At 36.9% G+C, this 17,260-nt stretch overlaps 1 protein-coding gene across 3 annotated transcripts in view; it reads right to left on the reverse strand.

Moving 5' to 3' along the window:
• The window catches only part of cfap91 (cilia and flagella associated protein 91), a 29,642-nt gene that overhangs the window by 6,459 nt on the left and 5,923 nt on the right, over nt 1-17,260 (reverse strand). For 2 of the 3 annotated variants that reach the window (XM_061971149.2, XM_061971150.2), the window contains exons 2-16: nt 11,271-11,341; nt 10,961-11,109; nt 10,769-10,849; nt 8,769-8,825; nt 8,512-8,693; nt 8,267-8,444; nt 7,117-7,274; nt 6,882-7,052; nt 3,509-3,645; nt 3,357-3,446; nt 3,207-3,278; nt 2,999-3,145; nt 513-734; nt 302-450; nt 131-222 (exon numbers count right to left, since the gene is read on the reverse strand). In XM_061971149.2, coding sequence (XP_061827133.1) covers nt 131-222; nt 302-450; nt 513-734; nt 2,999-3,145; nt 3,207-3,278; nt 3,357-3,446; nt 3,509-3,645; nt 6,882-7,052; nt 7,117-7,274; nt 8,267-8,444; nt 8,512-8,693; nt 8,769-8,825; nt 10,769-10,849; nt 10,961-11,109; nt 11,271-11,341 — 1,956 coding nt within the window. Of the gene's footprint in view, nt 1-130; nt 223-301; nt 451-512; nt 735-2,998; nt 3,146-3,206; nt 3,279-3,356; nt 3,447-3,508; nt 3,646-6,881; nt 7,053-7,116; nt 7,275-8,266; nt 8,445-8,511; nt 8,694-8,768; nt 8,826-10,768; nt 10,850-10,960; nt 11,110-11,270; nt 11,342-12,951; nt 13,223-17,260 lie in introns of those variants that run through there. The other variant, XM_061971147.2, reaches the window with a different exon arrangement.

Below are 17,260 nucleotides of genomic sequence, written 5' to 3' on the forward strand. Positions count from 1 at the left end.
TTTGTTGAGAGCTTAGGTACTTTTACATAACACTTTAATCGAATTGACTGTGGTAGAATCTGTCGTTTTGTCTTAGCTTGCTATTTTGCAAGAGCTCTGTATGGTAAAACAAACAACAAAACACGCTAACCTCTCTGCCTGACGCTGATCTTTTCCACTTCTGGGATCAAGAAGCTGTACACCAATTCCGACACGATCTCCTCTGACTGAAGGTTGTTGCGGCTGCTTGCACAGAATCCCAAAAAGGCATGAGTACAGTTACTAAAATGTCACAAGCAGACACGACGGTGTGGTCCATCACCTCTCCTCGATGGCGTAGGCAATGTCATTGACCTCCTTGGCCACCCTGCGGATCTCCTCTCTGGCCTGCTGGTCTGCTGTTATCTCCATTGTGTCCAGGATGACGTCCTCAAAGTACAAGTCCACCGTTTCCTGGTGGACCTGCACCACCTGACGCACGCACACACTCGTTTGATAAGCCATCTTTTTACTGACCACCCGGACCGACGTACTTGTCTGAAGATCTCGTCGTCCTCCATTCGTCGGCGCTCCTCGGTCTGCCTCTTCCCGCTCTCCTCGGCCTCCCTGCGCAGACGCTCCCTCTCGGCCAGCAGGGTGAAGGCGTGGATGCGGCGCTCCTCCTGGAGACGGATCAGCTCCTTGGACAAAGTGTCGAAGGCGTACTCCAGCTCAGCGCCCACGGCTGCAGCGCGGGAAGCCTCCTCGCGCGACCTCTGCCAGGGAAGAATAAGGGGGGGGAGGGGGGGCCAAACAAGCGGTACACCATTTTAACTAAAACATTGATTCTCAAACATTTCAATACAAAGTTGGATGAGTTTGGTATGGAAGAACTTCACTTGGGTCCACTATGGAGGACATTTGAGTTCTGGGGCCACAGATACAAGTGTTACCTTTGGACCATTCAAGTGACTGCAGTCAGTCTAGCCCCGCCCTTTCGGTTTGATATTGAGCTGAACTGTTCTTTAGTGCAAAGAGGACATTTAGTGTTCATGTCTTCAAACAGTGGCCTTTGCTCTAATAGATGCCGTGTGATGATTCACCGTGTGCATCTTCCGCTTGAAGAAATAAGCGACTGATTTCAAATAAATACCTCCACTTTTTCTCCAGGTTGCTGTAATTTGCCTTTGCTATGACATTTGATAATCCCTATGTGTGGCCGTGGACGTGGCATCTGTAAAGCTGTAATTGACAGTAAAGTTTAAAGTAAATGCATAACCAAAAATACATAAAAAAATATATCTCAAAATAAAATAAATTTCCTTTTTTTTGTAATACATATTTGTGTAAAAAAAATATATACTGTTATTATTCTTAGTATTGGGAATCTTATAATAACTCACTATTTCATTTGATTCATGATGTCCTGCTGGCCCCACTATGGACTGGACTCTCACACTATTAACTAGATCCACTCGACGTCCATTGCACCGGTCGGCCGGGGAGGAGGGGTCCCCACATCTGCGGTACCCTCCAAAGTTTCTCATTGTATCCCATTGGGTTGAGTTTTTTCTTGCCCTGATGTAGGATCTGAGCCGAGGATGTTGTTGTGGCTTGTGCAGCCCTTTGAGACACTTGTGATTTGGGCTATATAAATAAACTTTCATTGATTAAATGATTGATTCCCTGGGTGACAATTCAATTCAGAATCAATTCACTATTATTGCAGACACATTAAACCCAAAAAAAAAAAGCCCTTAATCTACACAATTGAAAGACGAACTATAGCATCTCCAATACAATATTGTCATTTGTAAATAAACAACAATAGTTATATTAAAATAACATTTATAAAAGAAACTGAAAAAGTGCAGAAAGAAGCTAAATCTGAAAAGGAGCAGGAAGAAGCAAACACGATTCTCGATTAAAACTAATTCTTGCAATACATTATTTGGCCTAAAAAGGATGAGACCTTTTTAAAACCGGTTACAGGTTACAAAAGATCCTATTGGCTGCTGACGTACGACGTACACACGTAGCGAGTAAGCGCCGAGATGGCCTAAGAAAGTATTTTCAAAAATCGGATATTCTTAAAAAAAAAAAAAAAAGAATATAAATATACAAATGAATACATAGGAATCGCGATTCAAATGTGAATCAATTTTATTAAGCACTCCTAGTTTTCATACTATGTAAGCTTCCCTCCTACTACTGAATTGACTCAAATATAAGACAGCATTTCTTCACGTTGTTATATTCAACAAACAAAGATGTCCAAAGGGGGCTCATAAAACGATTCAAATCCAAATCGCAATTTTTATTTATTCCGATTGTACATCGATACATATTTTTCAAAAAAATGATTTAAATTATATATATATTTTTTTTTATTTCTGTATTTTTTTAAGAATCATGTTTTTGAATTAAAAGCATCATTGATATTATTATTGATACTGTTGCTTTTATAAATTCATGTTTTTTCTTTTATTTTTAGTATTGTTGTATGGCCTCAATTGCTTTGTCAATGTATATGCGTCCTAAGGATTGTAAAGCCAGGATTGGGTTGGAGTTGCTCTATTTTCTTTTGTTAGATTGATTAACATTCTGTGATTTTTGTAAATACAATTTGAAAAAAAACCTAACTATTTTCAGGCCATCACAGCACATGTAAGTCGTACGTCAGCAGCAAAAAGGAGCCTTTGAAACCTGTTTTGAAAAGGTTTTAATATAATTTATATATCAAATAATATATTACGAGAATTGTGTTGAATCGTGCATTGATTCTGAATCGAATTGTCCCCTCAAGAATCGGAATCGAATCGTGAGGTGCCCAAACTCTAACAAGTGGCATCAAACCACCTCTCTTTTAAGCGAGTCGGAGCTTTTCTTCCTGTCACTCACACACCTCACAACTGTTGTGCAGCTGTGGTGCAAGACATTTTGTTACTTATGTGATTTTGATAGTCTTTGAAAAAGTGGGGTCGTCTTATACTCTCACTGTAAAGAGTAAATCCCTTGCATATATCAAAGTTTTTTTTACCTTAAGTCGCAACTTTTCTCGCTCCTCTTTGAGGGCCAAGACCAGTTCTTTGTCGGCCTCCTGCATCCGCTGTTCCTTTGCTCTCAGGGCGTGTGTGGTCCTCAGTTCCTTGATAAGGTCCAGGTGGTTCTCTTTGTCGTTAAATATCTGCATGGACACACAATTTTAGAGGGATAACCCGACATTACGGTGTGAAGGACGCACGGACCTCAGTTTGTATGCTTCTTCCTCTCAGTAGTTTCTGCAGATGGATGACTGCCAGCTCCTTCTCTTCCTCGCCCTACAAGAAACATGGGTATGGATGCGGATGTCGCGTGTAGCGTAAACTTGCAAAGGTGTGTCAGGTAAACCAACTGGCCTCTGGGGGCTCCTCCACAGTGGGGGTAACAGGACGAGGAGCAGGCTTTTCCTTCTTGACGAGATATTTAGCCAGCTCCTCCTTCAGGTCCTGCAGAAGCACAAATGATAGTCCATGAGCAATGCGGAGGTTTTCACCCAACGCTCGTGTACCTTGTACTTCTGTAACAGAAAGCTTCTTCTGCTCTCGGGCGGCCTTATGATGACTTTGCTCATGTTGAGTTTGGCTTTGGCGTACTTCTTCTGCTGCTTATACGGGTCGGCGGGTTTGTGCACTTGATTGAACGAGCCTGAAAATAAGTTTCAACCATGTTGTCCTTAGCTCACAACAAAGCACACGTTCCAATTTTCATCAAACTACATTCATGAATGTAGCTTGTCGTTACAACTCTGTACAGTAGGCGGTATGCATCGCAACTCCCTTCATATGACGTAGCACGGGAGTCGGATGAAAAGAGCACAGCTCCCTCCCCTCATTCTACAGAGTCACTATAGAGAGCCTACTGACCAACAGCATCTCTGTCTGGACTGGAGCCTGCAATGCCTCAGACTGGAAATCTCCAGAGAGTGGTGAGGACGGCGGAAAAGATCATCAGAACTCCTCTTCCTCCTATCCAGGAGATCGCAAAAAGCCGCTGCCTGACCAGTGCTCAGAAAATCTGCAGAGACTCCTCCCACCCCTACCAAGGACTGTTTTCACTGCTGGACTCTAGAAAGAGGTTCCGCAGCCTCCGGAGCAGAACCTCCAGGTTCTGTAACGGTCTTCAGCCGTAAGACTCTTGAACGCATCATAATAATTCCCTCAATTCCCCCCAAAAACGGATTAACGTGGATGCATATGCAAAAGTGCAATATATGTACAGTAATCTATTTAATTATATCTGCACCTTATTGCTTTTTTATCCTGCACTACCATGAGCTAATGCAACGACATTTTGTTCTTATCTGTACTGTAAAGTTCGAATTTCAATGACAATAAAAAGGAAGTCAAAGTCTAAGTCTAAGTTCAGGGTTGCCACTTAAATGACTTTGTTGCTATATTGAACTTATTTTTCAAAAATATTTTTATTAGATATTTTATTTTTTTTAAATGTTTTTTTTACTGACTAATTTCAAACCCACCACCGCTAAAAATAGCAGTCCTGTGGGAAAAGCTGAATACATGTTAAATGTAATTGGAAATCGATAACGCATTCTGGATTCAGATTCTGGATGTGACTTAAAAGAAACCCAGATATTCATGGATTATAAGAAAAGGTACCACATTTGCGTTTAATGCAACAAAGTTAGCATCCTACTAAATCATCAGCTAAAATGTCTTACGTTCGTATTACAAGCATTTTTTGGATATTGATTGTGCATGAAAATCATGTGGATCTAAGTTACCAGAGCTAGTTACCACGTTGTACAGAAATCTATTCACAACTTTTCAGGTTATGCCCGTGTTACAAAATTTCTCATTTCAAAACGACAAAATTCCTCAAACTGTAAAACAAAATTTCAACTCATTAAATGTATACCGGTAGTTATGTTCACGTTCTAAAAATATCCTGATTCTAAAACCTAAAACGTAATTTGTTCTTCGGATGATTTACAAAGCTACCAAATTTCATTGAAATACATTCCAAACTTTTTATTTTCAGTCGACTTTACAAAGTTTATTTTGTGTTACGTTTGTCTTACATGTATTTTCTGGTTTATGATTGTTGATGCAAATCATGTTAATAAAAAAACAAGCTTGTCCTTGGATAATATCAAAGTTAGTTACCAAATCAAACATAAATCGATTTACAATTTTAATATTATGATTGTATCACATTTTAAAATGTCAAAATTCCTCCCTGCGTTTAACCGAATGTTGGTGGATTTTTTATTTATTTATATTTATACATTCCAAAAATATCCAGGCTCTGAATACCAAAACCTAGCAATTTGGTAATGGGTGATAACAAAAAGTGCCACATTTCATTGAAATGTTTTCACAGATTTACATTTTTTTTTTTTTTTTTTTTTTTTTAACAAAATTTACTGAAAAGCAACACAGCAAATTTCATTTAAATTCCATAACATTTTGGGTGTAAATTAGTTTGTTCTTGGATCATTCCTAAGCTGGTAACTTTTCTCATCAAAATACATTTCAAACAAAAGTGTTTTATTTTCCTATATTATTGTATTTCCTATGTTACTGATCAACGGTGGCCAAAATATCAAATATATTTGTTAAATAAAACCCCTGCCATATTTTAATGAATACTTAGGCCTACTACGCTAATTTTAATGTTGGTCATTATGGTGGTACTTGGAAATCCACATTTTTTCAGAGGTGGTACTGTGGCTCCCTGTCCACTTCAGGGTCGATTTTAAAGTTATATTATTTGTTTTTAAATGTCTTAACTAGCCTTGCACCTTCTTATCTATCTGACCTGCTTTTACCGTATCAACCCTCGCGGATCCTGAGGTCCTCTGGCACTGGCCTTTTGTCTTTACCAAATACTACAACACAGACCCGTGTTGAGGCGGCATTTAGCCACTATGGCCCCCACCTGTGGAATAGCCCGCGAGGGATCCTCAGGACTGCAGAGACCGTTGAAATAAACATATGATATAATATTTGTAAAAATAAAACACAAATAATACATTAATTAGTTAATAAAAACATAACACAGAGAATAATAGTAGTAATAATACCAATAGATAAGATGGAAAATAACACAATAGAACTAAAAAATTATAAAAAACATAAGAATTGAACATGATCAGTAAAAAAGCCTGATTAAAAAGGTGTGTATTTAGCCTTTTTTTATAACTTAAATAGTGCTGTGTGTACGTGTGCATGTTTTCTTTTCATTTGTGTTCAGCACTTTGAATTTGCCTCTTGCCTGTGTTTGAAAAGTGCCATATGAATAAAGTTTGATTTGATTTGAAGTATAAGCTCCGTGAAGGAGCCTAGAATGGTTTTATTTAAATGTTCGCAATATTTTAGCGTTCCTCACGAAGAAACCTCACAAAGTATTAAATACATAAACTTGTATAAAACTGAGTAAATGGCAAGGTTTTGTAATGTAGAAAATCTCATTTTTTTTAACCAATTTTCCAGAGATTTCCCATATTTTGAAATGGAAATATCTATGCTCCTCTTAAGACACAGGTAATAAAGGTGTTTGTGAAACGCCCTGATGTTTTTTGGTGCTAAATTAACCACAACATTAGCACCACATAAAACATTATTATGTCTGGTATGACGTTTCCTAAAAAAATAATGTTAAAAATAACTGAAAGCCTTGTCCAGCTGTTTAATGACGTATACTATTCATGTTTAGCTAACTTTTACAGCAAATGATTATCGGCTCCAAATATCCACCTCTTTTATAATCGTTATCGGTCCTTGAAAAAACCCATATCGGTCAATTTCTAGAAGCGACACACCTAATTTAATCAAATACTGCTAAAATAATAACCAAATGTGTGATGGATAAAATTAAACAAAAATTGATGCTCAACACTGAAGTTACTGAAATGTTCTCACCGTCGTAAGTCTCCAAGCGTTTGAATTCATAACTTTGACTTTTCTTGACTTTGTCCCCGCAGGCTCGTGATGCACTAGTCAAAGAAGAGTAAATGTTGTAGTCTTTACAAGTGCCAAGCTGCTTGATAATCGCCTCCATGTTTCTCCTCTTGGCCTCCAGCTTCCTCATTGCTGCACACAAGACAGTAGCTCTTAGAGGTCATTACCGGTTTGAAATGTCAAGGCCAAGTCTTACATCTCATGTGGTCCTTGTCAACCTTGTGGAGCTTGGTCTCCTTCTCTTTGAGAAGTTTGGAGTAAATATTATTGAGTCTCTCTTTGGTGAAGGCCACCTCGGCGTGGTCTCTCTGCTGCAACATCTCCCCCAGCACGGCCAGACGAGCGTCCTGCAACCTGCAGACAAAAATTGGATTTTAAAAAAATTATACAAGATGAAACATTTTTTGGGGATAAAATCTAAACATTTTTAAAAATATGTTTTTTTTTACATTTAACTAATATATTTATAAAAAAAAAAAAAAAAAAAAAAAAAAAAAAAGGTAAATCAATACACAAAAAATATGAATACAATAAATCCTTACAAAATTAACTATTGCTACGCTAATAGTTAATAAACTATATTTTTCAAATCAATAAAATGCATTAAAACATACAAAATGATTGTATCAAATAAACAATACAATAATAGACACCCTAATAAACTTAACTATTGCTGCTGTCATAATAACAATGAATGATTAAAAAAGGAATATATAAAATAAATCAAATTAATACTATTAGTTAATTCATTTAATAGCCTATAAAAATGCAATATGATTAAAGTTTCTATACCGACAAAAAAACGCTGCACTGATAAATATATGTTTTAAAGAGATAGTTATACATTAATAACATCTAAAACAAAAACCCCCAAAAAACCTCATAAGACTTAAGACTGAGCTTCTTTCACCTAAATATAATATATACAACATACAGAGCTAACACTAAAAGCTAAAAACATTCACTATTAATAAAAAAAAAACTGTACATAACAAAATGATATTTTTTTTAAATTAAAACAAAATAATTATAAAATAAAATACTACAGTTACTATCAACTTAATGATAATTAGAAATTCATAATCAAATCAAATAAATCAAAACAGAATTATTGATACTGTACTTATATTGGATTTTTTTAAAGATTGTTTTGTTCTATATACAGTATGTAAAGTCTGTAGAGTTACTATCCCTTTAATAATAGCAATTAAGAATCAAACTGAACATTATTATGGGCAGAATTAAAAATAGAGTTCTTGTATTGGATCTTTTAAAATGGTTCTGTTGTATATACTGTATGTATGTATGTATGATTAAGGAAGAAATAGGTAAATAAATGCATTTACTTCTGTATTTTGCCTTCTCTGAAAGCCCACTCTTTGGCCTCCATTATCTCCATCATACGCCTCCTTTTGTGCAGCTGATCGACGTCATTAAGCGAAGGAAATCTCTCCTCATAGACCCGCCTTGCCCGCGCTCGCTCGATCATTTCCACTTCTTCTATACTGGCCGGCAGACCTCGCTCTGATGGGAAAGAGAAAGTGATTACCGCAGGACAGAAAACAATTGTGTGATGAAGCAAACGCCATACCCCAGGTGAAAGACGCCAAGGTCAGCAGCTCTGAAGGGGTGGTGCCACACTGTAGCAAATAGTCAGGAGTGTAGGGGTCCGTCTGTGCTTCACTCTCCCTGTAGTCTGTCTGGACCGCCACTGTGAAGTGGGTAGGGGGGTCCAGGGTGTTAGGTCTACCTCTAGTTTCTCTAGAGTCTTCTCTGAGAGAAAACAAAAAAACAGGATGACAAAGAACAAATGGCTGCGAAAAAACAGCACCGGCCAACTGGACTTACTGATAAGCATCACGATTCACATCCAAGGCAATCTGTTCCACATATGGAAGATGAGGTCTAAAGAAAACACCAAAAAGTCTCACATTAGATGCAAATTCCACTTTTACGGTATGGATTGGATAGTTTAGTGAGGGCAGATATCAAACTTGACTAAACTGAGGAAGTAAAAGTCGTCACAAAGTTTTCGTATGTGAACCTGCGAAAGGATCATTACCTTTGCCAGAGGAGAGCTATACCTCTAGGGTGAGGCGGCGCGACCCGGCGTGCGCCGTGTCCGATTTCCGAGGCTTCAGCTTCGACTGCGAAGTTTGTAGTTGAATCAGATTCCTCCGAATCTGCTACTATTCGAAGACATCTTCAGTTTTTTGTATAGTTGACATTTTTAAAGAGGTAATAATATAACAATGTTTATTTTGTATTTACAATTTATTTCCTAATTTCACAGTTTACTTTTTTATGTTTATGATTTTTCTTTACTCTTATCCAATTAATATTAATTTTAGTATTTTCTTGGTTAGTGTTTTGTCTACATTGTCAGGGAGTTAATAATTTAACAGTATGTATTATTGTATTTACCATTAACTATTTCCTAATTTCAGTTTTACTTTTTTTTTTTCCATATCTCTTATTTTTATGATTTTTCTTTAATGCAGTCTAATTCGTATTAATTCTAATATTTATTTTCTTTGTTTGTGAATTTTTCTTACATTGTCACAGAGGTAAAAACTTTTTTAATGTAACTTATTGTACTTCATAATTCAACTTTTGTTATAATTTTGTTTGTTTTTATTCACTACTTTCCAATTTTTATCAATTTAGTATTATTTTCTTCGTTTGTGTGTTTTCTTATATTGTAAAGAGTGCTAATAATTGAACAATACACATTACTACCTTCATCAATAGTTATTTTTTCTATTTATTTCATGAATTTATGATTGACACTGCCAGGGAGGTAATAATTTACCATCATGTTTTCGGAATTTCTATATTAGCCATTTATTTACCAACATCCTTATTCTATGACTTATTTTGTTTACGTAATTTGTATTACTTTTTATATTTCTTCAATGTTTTCTATTTTAAATATAATAATAAATATAAATGTATTCATAATTTTATCATTAATCGGTTGTTTAATTACTTTTATTTATTGTACACCGAGGGGTTATCATTAACCAATATTAGCAATATTATTTACTTTTGCTAATTTTTAAAATATACTAATATTCCTGTATTTCAAACCATATTATTGATTATGTTATCTTTTTTTACACTGGCAATAGACTTATCATTTAAGAATATGTATGTATATTTGTGGATGTAGTTTACTGTTGTGCTGAGCATAATTATCTTTGTCAAACTTTTCTAGATTGTCTCGCATTCTAGTCATTGTAAATATGTACACAATGTTGCAGGTGATGTTACATCAGGGGTGTCAAACGTACGGGCCGAGGGCCGGATCAGGCCCGTGAACAGGTTTTATCCGGTCCGCGGGATGAGTTTGCTAAGTATAAAAATTAACCTGAAATTTTTTAATGAAAGAAACAGCTGTTTTAAATGTGTCCACTGGATGTCGCATAAAAATGTGTTGTTTCTTTGTTGATTATGCTCATATGTACAAAATAAACCTCATGTTAGTACATCAGTCGAGGAAAATGATCAAACTACATGAATAACATCCTGTAACACCAATGAGTTGACTGATGAACATTATCACGTAATTTATTCAGAAAATATAAATAACGGCAAATTATTAACCGCAAAATGTTAGTTTAAAAAACAAACAAAAAAACATTATGATTTGTACATTTTCAGAATGTGCTTGTTCTATTTTTAAACAAAGAAAACAATCTGAAGTTGTCTTTATTTTTAAGTTATCGTGCCGTGATTTTACCAGTCCGGCCCACTTGGGAGTAGATTTTTCTCCCTGTGGCCCCCGATCTAAAATGAGTTTGACACCCCCGTGTTACATTATTATTGACAGCTGCAGAGAGGCAAACCTTTTATAATACTTCCAGTGATCAGCTCCACTCAACTGGCACTCTTCCCTTTTCATCAAAGGCTGAACATTTGGGATCACCCTGTCACAGAGAATGGTAAGTGATATTGATAATAATTCATATTTGCATTAATTTACAATGCAATGTGTGTATCTGGAGAGAGAGAGAGCATGTTTGTGTGTTGTGTGTTACCCGGCCAGTTGCTGCAGGGCCTGCTGGTGTCGTTCTGCGTGTCCACGCCATCGACGGTCCACAAATGCCGGCACCAGGTCACCTTTTGGGTCCAGCCGGAAAGTCACCCTTTCATTGCTGAACATGGACTCAAACGATGGCATTTTAATCTGGAGGCATCATCATTTTGATGTTTACTGTTTGCATATTATGATTGTCTATTATCATAAAGTATGATCCCAACCCTTACACTGCAAGCACAATCAACAATAATGAAGGGGTAATTCTAACCAATAATGTTGCAGATGAGTGCATTTAAAAAGTTACTCACAACTTGACCCTTAAAACTTTTAAAACTGGATCTAGCATGGTCGACCTCTGATGACACGGTGTAAACTGGATCTGTGGCACAACAGTGACATTAATCAACAAGCTTGCTAAATAAAAGATGGTTTGGCAAAAACAGACTATTTTTGAATCTCAGTAAGACTAAAATAATGCTTTTTGGTAACAGTCGAAGAGAAAGTCAAACACAAATACAGATAGACGGAGTACCGTATTTTTCGGAGTATAAGTCGCACCGGCCGAAAATGCATAACAAAGAAGGAAAAAAACATAAGTCGCACTGGAGTATAAGTCACATTTTTGGGGGAAATGTATTTGATAAAACCCAACACCAAGAATAGACATTTGAAAGGCAATTTAAAATAAATAAAGAATAGTGAACAACAGGCTGAATAAGTGTACGTTATATGACGCATAAATAGCCAACTGAGAACGTGCCTGGTATGTTAACGTAACATATTATGGTAAGAGTCATTCAAATAACTATAACATATAGAACATGCTATACGTTTACCAAACAATCTGTCACTCCTAATCGCTAAATCCCATGAAAGCTTATACCTCTAGTCTCTTACGTGAATGAGCTAAATATTATTTGATATTTTACGGTAATGTGTTAATAATTTCACACATAAGTCGCACCCCAGGCCAAACTATGAAAAAAACTGCGACTTATAGTCCGAAAAATACGGTAAATATTTAAAGGGTAAAAGAAAACACATTTTTGGGTGTAATAATAGATGATACAATGAATTGGAAATCTCATGTAAAAAATAAATGAGTAAGAAACACATCAATAATGAATAAAGCAAAAGATGTTCTCGACCAAAAATCACTTCATATTCTCTACTGCTCGCAAGTGTTACCATAGCTGAGTTATTGTGTAGAAATATGGGGCAACAACTACAAATATGCGCTGCATTCACTAAATGTGTTGCGAAAAAGATCAATTAGAATAATACATAAGGTTGGATATAGAGAACATACAAACCCTTTTGTTATTAATTCACAATAATTAAATTTCAACGATTTGGTGCATTTGCAAACACCTAAAATTATGTACAAAGCAAACTATAACCTGCTACCCAAGTATGTACAACAATTCTTCTCAACAAAAGAGGAGAAATATAACCTCAGAGGAAAACCTAATTTAAAACATTTGTATGCTCGTACAACACTTAAAACCTTTAGTATATCCGTATGTGGAATTAAATTCTGTAATGGATTAACCAAATAAATCAAACAAAGCACCAATATGATTCAGTTTAAGAGACTGTTCAAACTACAAGTGTTCACAAAGTACACAAAACAAGAATTATGATGAACATCTTGAACCCTTTTTTTTCTTTTGAGACAAAGATTATTTATGTATGTAATATTTGTTTGCTTACTATGGTATATTATGTATTTATTTATTCACTGTTAGGTTACAGAGAACAAGGAAATGGGATAAAATGGCTATGGTATGAAAAGGGGTAGTATTCAATAAGGTCTGCTTCTTCCTACTCCTTTTCGGACGTGCTGTAAACGAAACAACTGGCATTGTGTGCTGCATTACATTGTATAGTATGCAGGTTCTAAATAAACTGAAACTGAACTGAATTATTGTCACACAGATTACCTCGTTTCCAAACGCTAGCTCAAGTTTAGCACACGACAAAACTTACCATACAAGTAGTCATATTCTCGCTCCTCTTTCAACATTTTCGTCTCAATCTGCCTGGAGGTGGTGCGAGTGACAGAACTCGTCATTTTATTTCTTTTTAATCCGCCAATATCTCACCAATGTATTGAATTGTTCTCAGCTCCCAAACGGCAGCAGCGTACTTGGTAGTTCACACTTGCTATGACACTATTTCTATGACGTCACCGGCATCGTCACGCCACTCAGCGAAAGGTCTTCTGTTAAGAACTTATTTTAATTTATTCGGATGCCATTTTAAAATATACGCAGCGATCTGATATTAGGATAGTTTTGATGCACCACTTTACCGTACAACAGTCATTTGTTGCAATGTCAATTTGACCATTTGTGACGGCGCAAGGCATTATGGGATACATAGCAACGGAAAATGCACCCGGGACAGTTCATAGCAACGGTGTGTAACCATGGAGACTGTAAACACAGAAAATAAATGTTAACTTTCTTTTTGTTTTAATTCATTTAGCTGTATTTTGGACTTTTTAGTTTTTAATCGACGTGAACATTCCATACGACCTGTGTATTTGATACTTTTGTTGTGGGAAATGAAAAAACTTGAGACCAACTACTTCTCCCAGATTACCTTTCGGTAAAAGCCAACCAATCACACAAAAGCAGGAAGTAGCAAACGTTTGTCGATTGCTCATTTTGTAATTGGCTTAATGGTTTCAAATGATCCATTAAATCTTGGAAAATGGTAAAAAATACGAAAGCCCTTAAATTGACATAGTCATTGAAAAAAAATTAAGTTATTTAAATTAGCCCTTTATTTTATATTTTATCATATTGTTTATTATTTTTAATACTATATTTGTATTTACTTTTATTTTATTTCCTTGGCATGTTTTGTTGATGTCATAATTTGCTCAACCCGATGGATGTTTAAAATTGTTGATGTTGAAAGTGCCTTGACTTTTTATGTGGTTATATTTTTGTTGTTCAATAATTTAAAAACAACCTTTGTCGCTTGCTCAATGCAACTACATGTATTCACGTTTGTCCCTTTGGCATTTTTAATACAACTGCAACCGGTTAATCATTAATGAATATTTCCTATCTGGTAAAAGCCCCAAACACATTAGGTTTCCTTAATGTGGATTTTGACACCAACCGGATGTCAGAAGTAGCGATGGCGTGTAACCACGTAAACCGTAAATTAAAAAAAAAAACGCGTTCAATATGTTCTCCATAGCGTTCTCCATTCTGTTTTTCCTTAAAGTGACTTAAAATATTTAATACGAGGCACATTTGCTGTATTGTTTTTCACTACAAAAACGTCAAAAATGAGCTCAACTATAACTCCCAAAATGCATTTCGGCAAACGCCAGCCAATCACACTGTACGGTACCACGCTCCTGCAAAAATAAGTCAAAACATTATTTTCTTGCCAAATGTATTCAGTTTTGTCCAGTGGCGTGCCGTCGGGGCTAGCAAGGCCTTCTCTGCTGGCCTAACATAAATCATGATGATAAATGAATACATCCATCGATCCATCCATCCATCCATCATCTTCTTCCGCTTATCCGAGGTTGGGTCGCGGGGGCAGCAGCCTAAGCAGGGAAGCCCAGACTCCCTCACCCCAGCAATTTCATCCAGCTCCTCCCGGGGGACCTGAGGCGTTCAAGTAAATTTAATTTTCTATTTAATTTCCATAAATAATATAGAAGTATTCATCATATAATATTAGGCTCCAGTGTTTCTTTTTTTTTTTACGTTGGAGCTTTTATCCAATCAGAATTCAGCAAGCTTGTCGCCAGCGCTGTATGAATTCTGTCGGAGGACCTTCTGAACCAACAGAGGACATTCAGTTGACTGACTGTGGTCGCCTTACGTTAAACGTGACTGTGATTGGATGCTCACTTGTCGCTCGCAAGTGGCACTGGTGCCATATCCGGCCAGCGGAGAAATCAGCGGTACTCACTTTTTAAACCCACAAAGGCGGCGAGCAAAACGTTGATTAGGTGGCAAATAGATATTTGCCAGGCCATTTTCAAGAAGAATATTTAAAGAGAAACTCAATACGACCCCTTGAAACTAGCTAGCTGTCCCAGGCGGTGAAATGTTTTGCCTGCCACTTCTAATCGAATCAACCGACTACGAGCGGTACCACTGGCTATACGGTGTCGAATGGGTTGTAAGTACAAATATATTTTTTCACATTTAATGTTTTTTTTAAACAATTATTTCAATTTTGACAGTACTACGTAAGATATGTTTTAATTGCTGATGTGGGTTTATTGATTTTTAAATGCGCCGAAAAATAGCCCGTTTTGTACACTATTGACTAGTTGAGGTGATTCAATGCAGGGTCGTGCGAAAGTTGTGTTTTTGTGTAGTATTTCTCAGGCCGTGGTCATGTGAGGACATCAATTATGGTATTTTGAGAGGTATTTATTGACGTCGGACCAAGTAAGACATCACTGAAGGCCTGGGTGGGAAACTGCTAGAATAATCATGTATATATATATTATCACACAATTTTAGTATGCTTAAAGTCCGTTGCTATAGTTATTAGCTATTGTGCTCAAGCTGTATTTTTCCTATCTGTGCAAGGACAAAACTTCTTGTCTGAGGGGTGGCCTCAGCCACAGATGTTATCTTTGTTTTAGCCCGCTAACAGCAAAGGACTTCAAGGACCTCAACAGAGATAAGACGACAGCACGCAGACGAAGCAGAGACAAGGCGAAATCACAAGGCCCCAGCACATTCCGTCACGTATTGTGCGTACTGGACCTGCTTTGCATGATATATGTGACCACTCCTTTTAGAGGCGGCCTAAGTGTCCCCAACCTTTTTGTAACTGCGGACCGGTCAACGCTTGAAAATGTGTCTCATGGACCGGTAGGGGGGGTTGTTGTTTTTTTTGTCATAAAAAAATACAATCATGTGTGCTTACGGACTGTATCCCTGCAAACTGTAGTGATATATAATGTAGGAACCAGAAATATTAATAACAGAAAGAAACAAACCTTTTGTGCGAATGAGTGAATGAGGGAGGTTTTTTTGGTTTAGTGCACTAATTGTAAGTGTATCTTGTGTTTTTTATGTTGATTTAATAAAAACATTTTTTTTAAATATTTATTTATTTTTTGTTGTGCGGTGGTTGGGGACCACTGGACTAGGGAACTCCTGAATAAATAGAGGAACACGGGAGCTGTACCTTAGAGCAGTGGTCCCCAACCACCAGGCCGCGCACCGATTGGTACCGGTCCGCACAAGAAATTAAAAAAAAAAATATATATATATATACATATATATTTTTTTTTATTAAATCAACATAAAAAACACAATATATACATTACATATCAATATAGATCAATACAGTCTGCAGGGATACAGTCCGTAAGCACACGTGATTGTATTTGTCCCCCGGTCCATGGGACAAATTTTCAAGCATTGACCAGTCCGCAGCTACAAAAAGGCTAGGGACCACTGCCTTAGCGCGTAGGGCGAGACTGTGACTAAGTGTGCAGCCCCATGCGTTCTCTTCATGAGCTCAATTGAACTCTGTCTCTGCACGATTCCTTGCCTCTTGTCTGATTAATAGATGTCATCAGTGTTTGAACCTGACAAACGCACGGCCTGCCACTGCTTTTGTCCCCATGGGGATTTGTGATACACACCAGCATGTCATGTCCCATTAATTCTTTCACATTGGATTTTTATAGTTGTATTAATGTCCTGACAAACAAACTGTTATAAATACATGAACGTGAAGTCCATCCATCCAGCAGCATCGCGGTTTCATAACAACCGAGACATACAGCAGTGTAATTTATCTCCCAAAACATATTGTGGTTACCCTATTGTTGATGGTGACACCGCCCCGGATGCCGTTGTTATCAAAGTGAAACATGAGGGCCCACACTTCATTCATAAAATGTCAGCGCTGCATGATGATTATGCATGAAACCCCTCTTCCCAACACACACACATACACATCTCCTCTCTTAGAGAGTCTAAACCTAACCACCTTATTTGGGTAGAAGGAACTAAGCTGACCTAAGCAACATTTGTTGACCAAAAAGCGGTGATGTTTTGCAATAGAAGTTGGCCAGCTCACAGTCAGCTGAAGCGATGTGGCCTTTATGGGCTAATAATAGACCTCAAAACAGCACCTCAGACAAAAGTATTTGGTTGACACCAACTTTAATTTCCAATGAGTCTTTTATGACATTTGGGTGTCTACTTAACGCCTACACGTGTCTGTGATTGCTTTCCATAGCAGTGATGACTAAGTTTGTAACTAGTATACCATTATATATTTCTAATTG

The sequence above is a fragment of the Nerophis lumbriciformis genome, linkage group LG13 (genome assembly GCF_033978685.3).
Source record: "Nerophis lumbriciformis linkage group LG13, RoL_Nlum_v2.1, whole genome shotgun sequence".
Lineage (NCBI taxonomy): Eukaryota > Metazoa > Chordata > Actinopteri > Syngnathiformes > Syngnathidae > Nerophis > Nerophis lumbriciformis.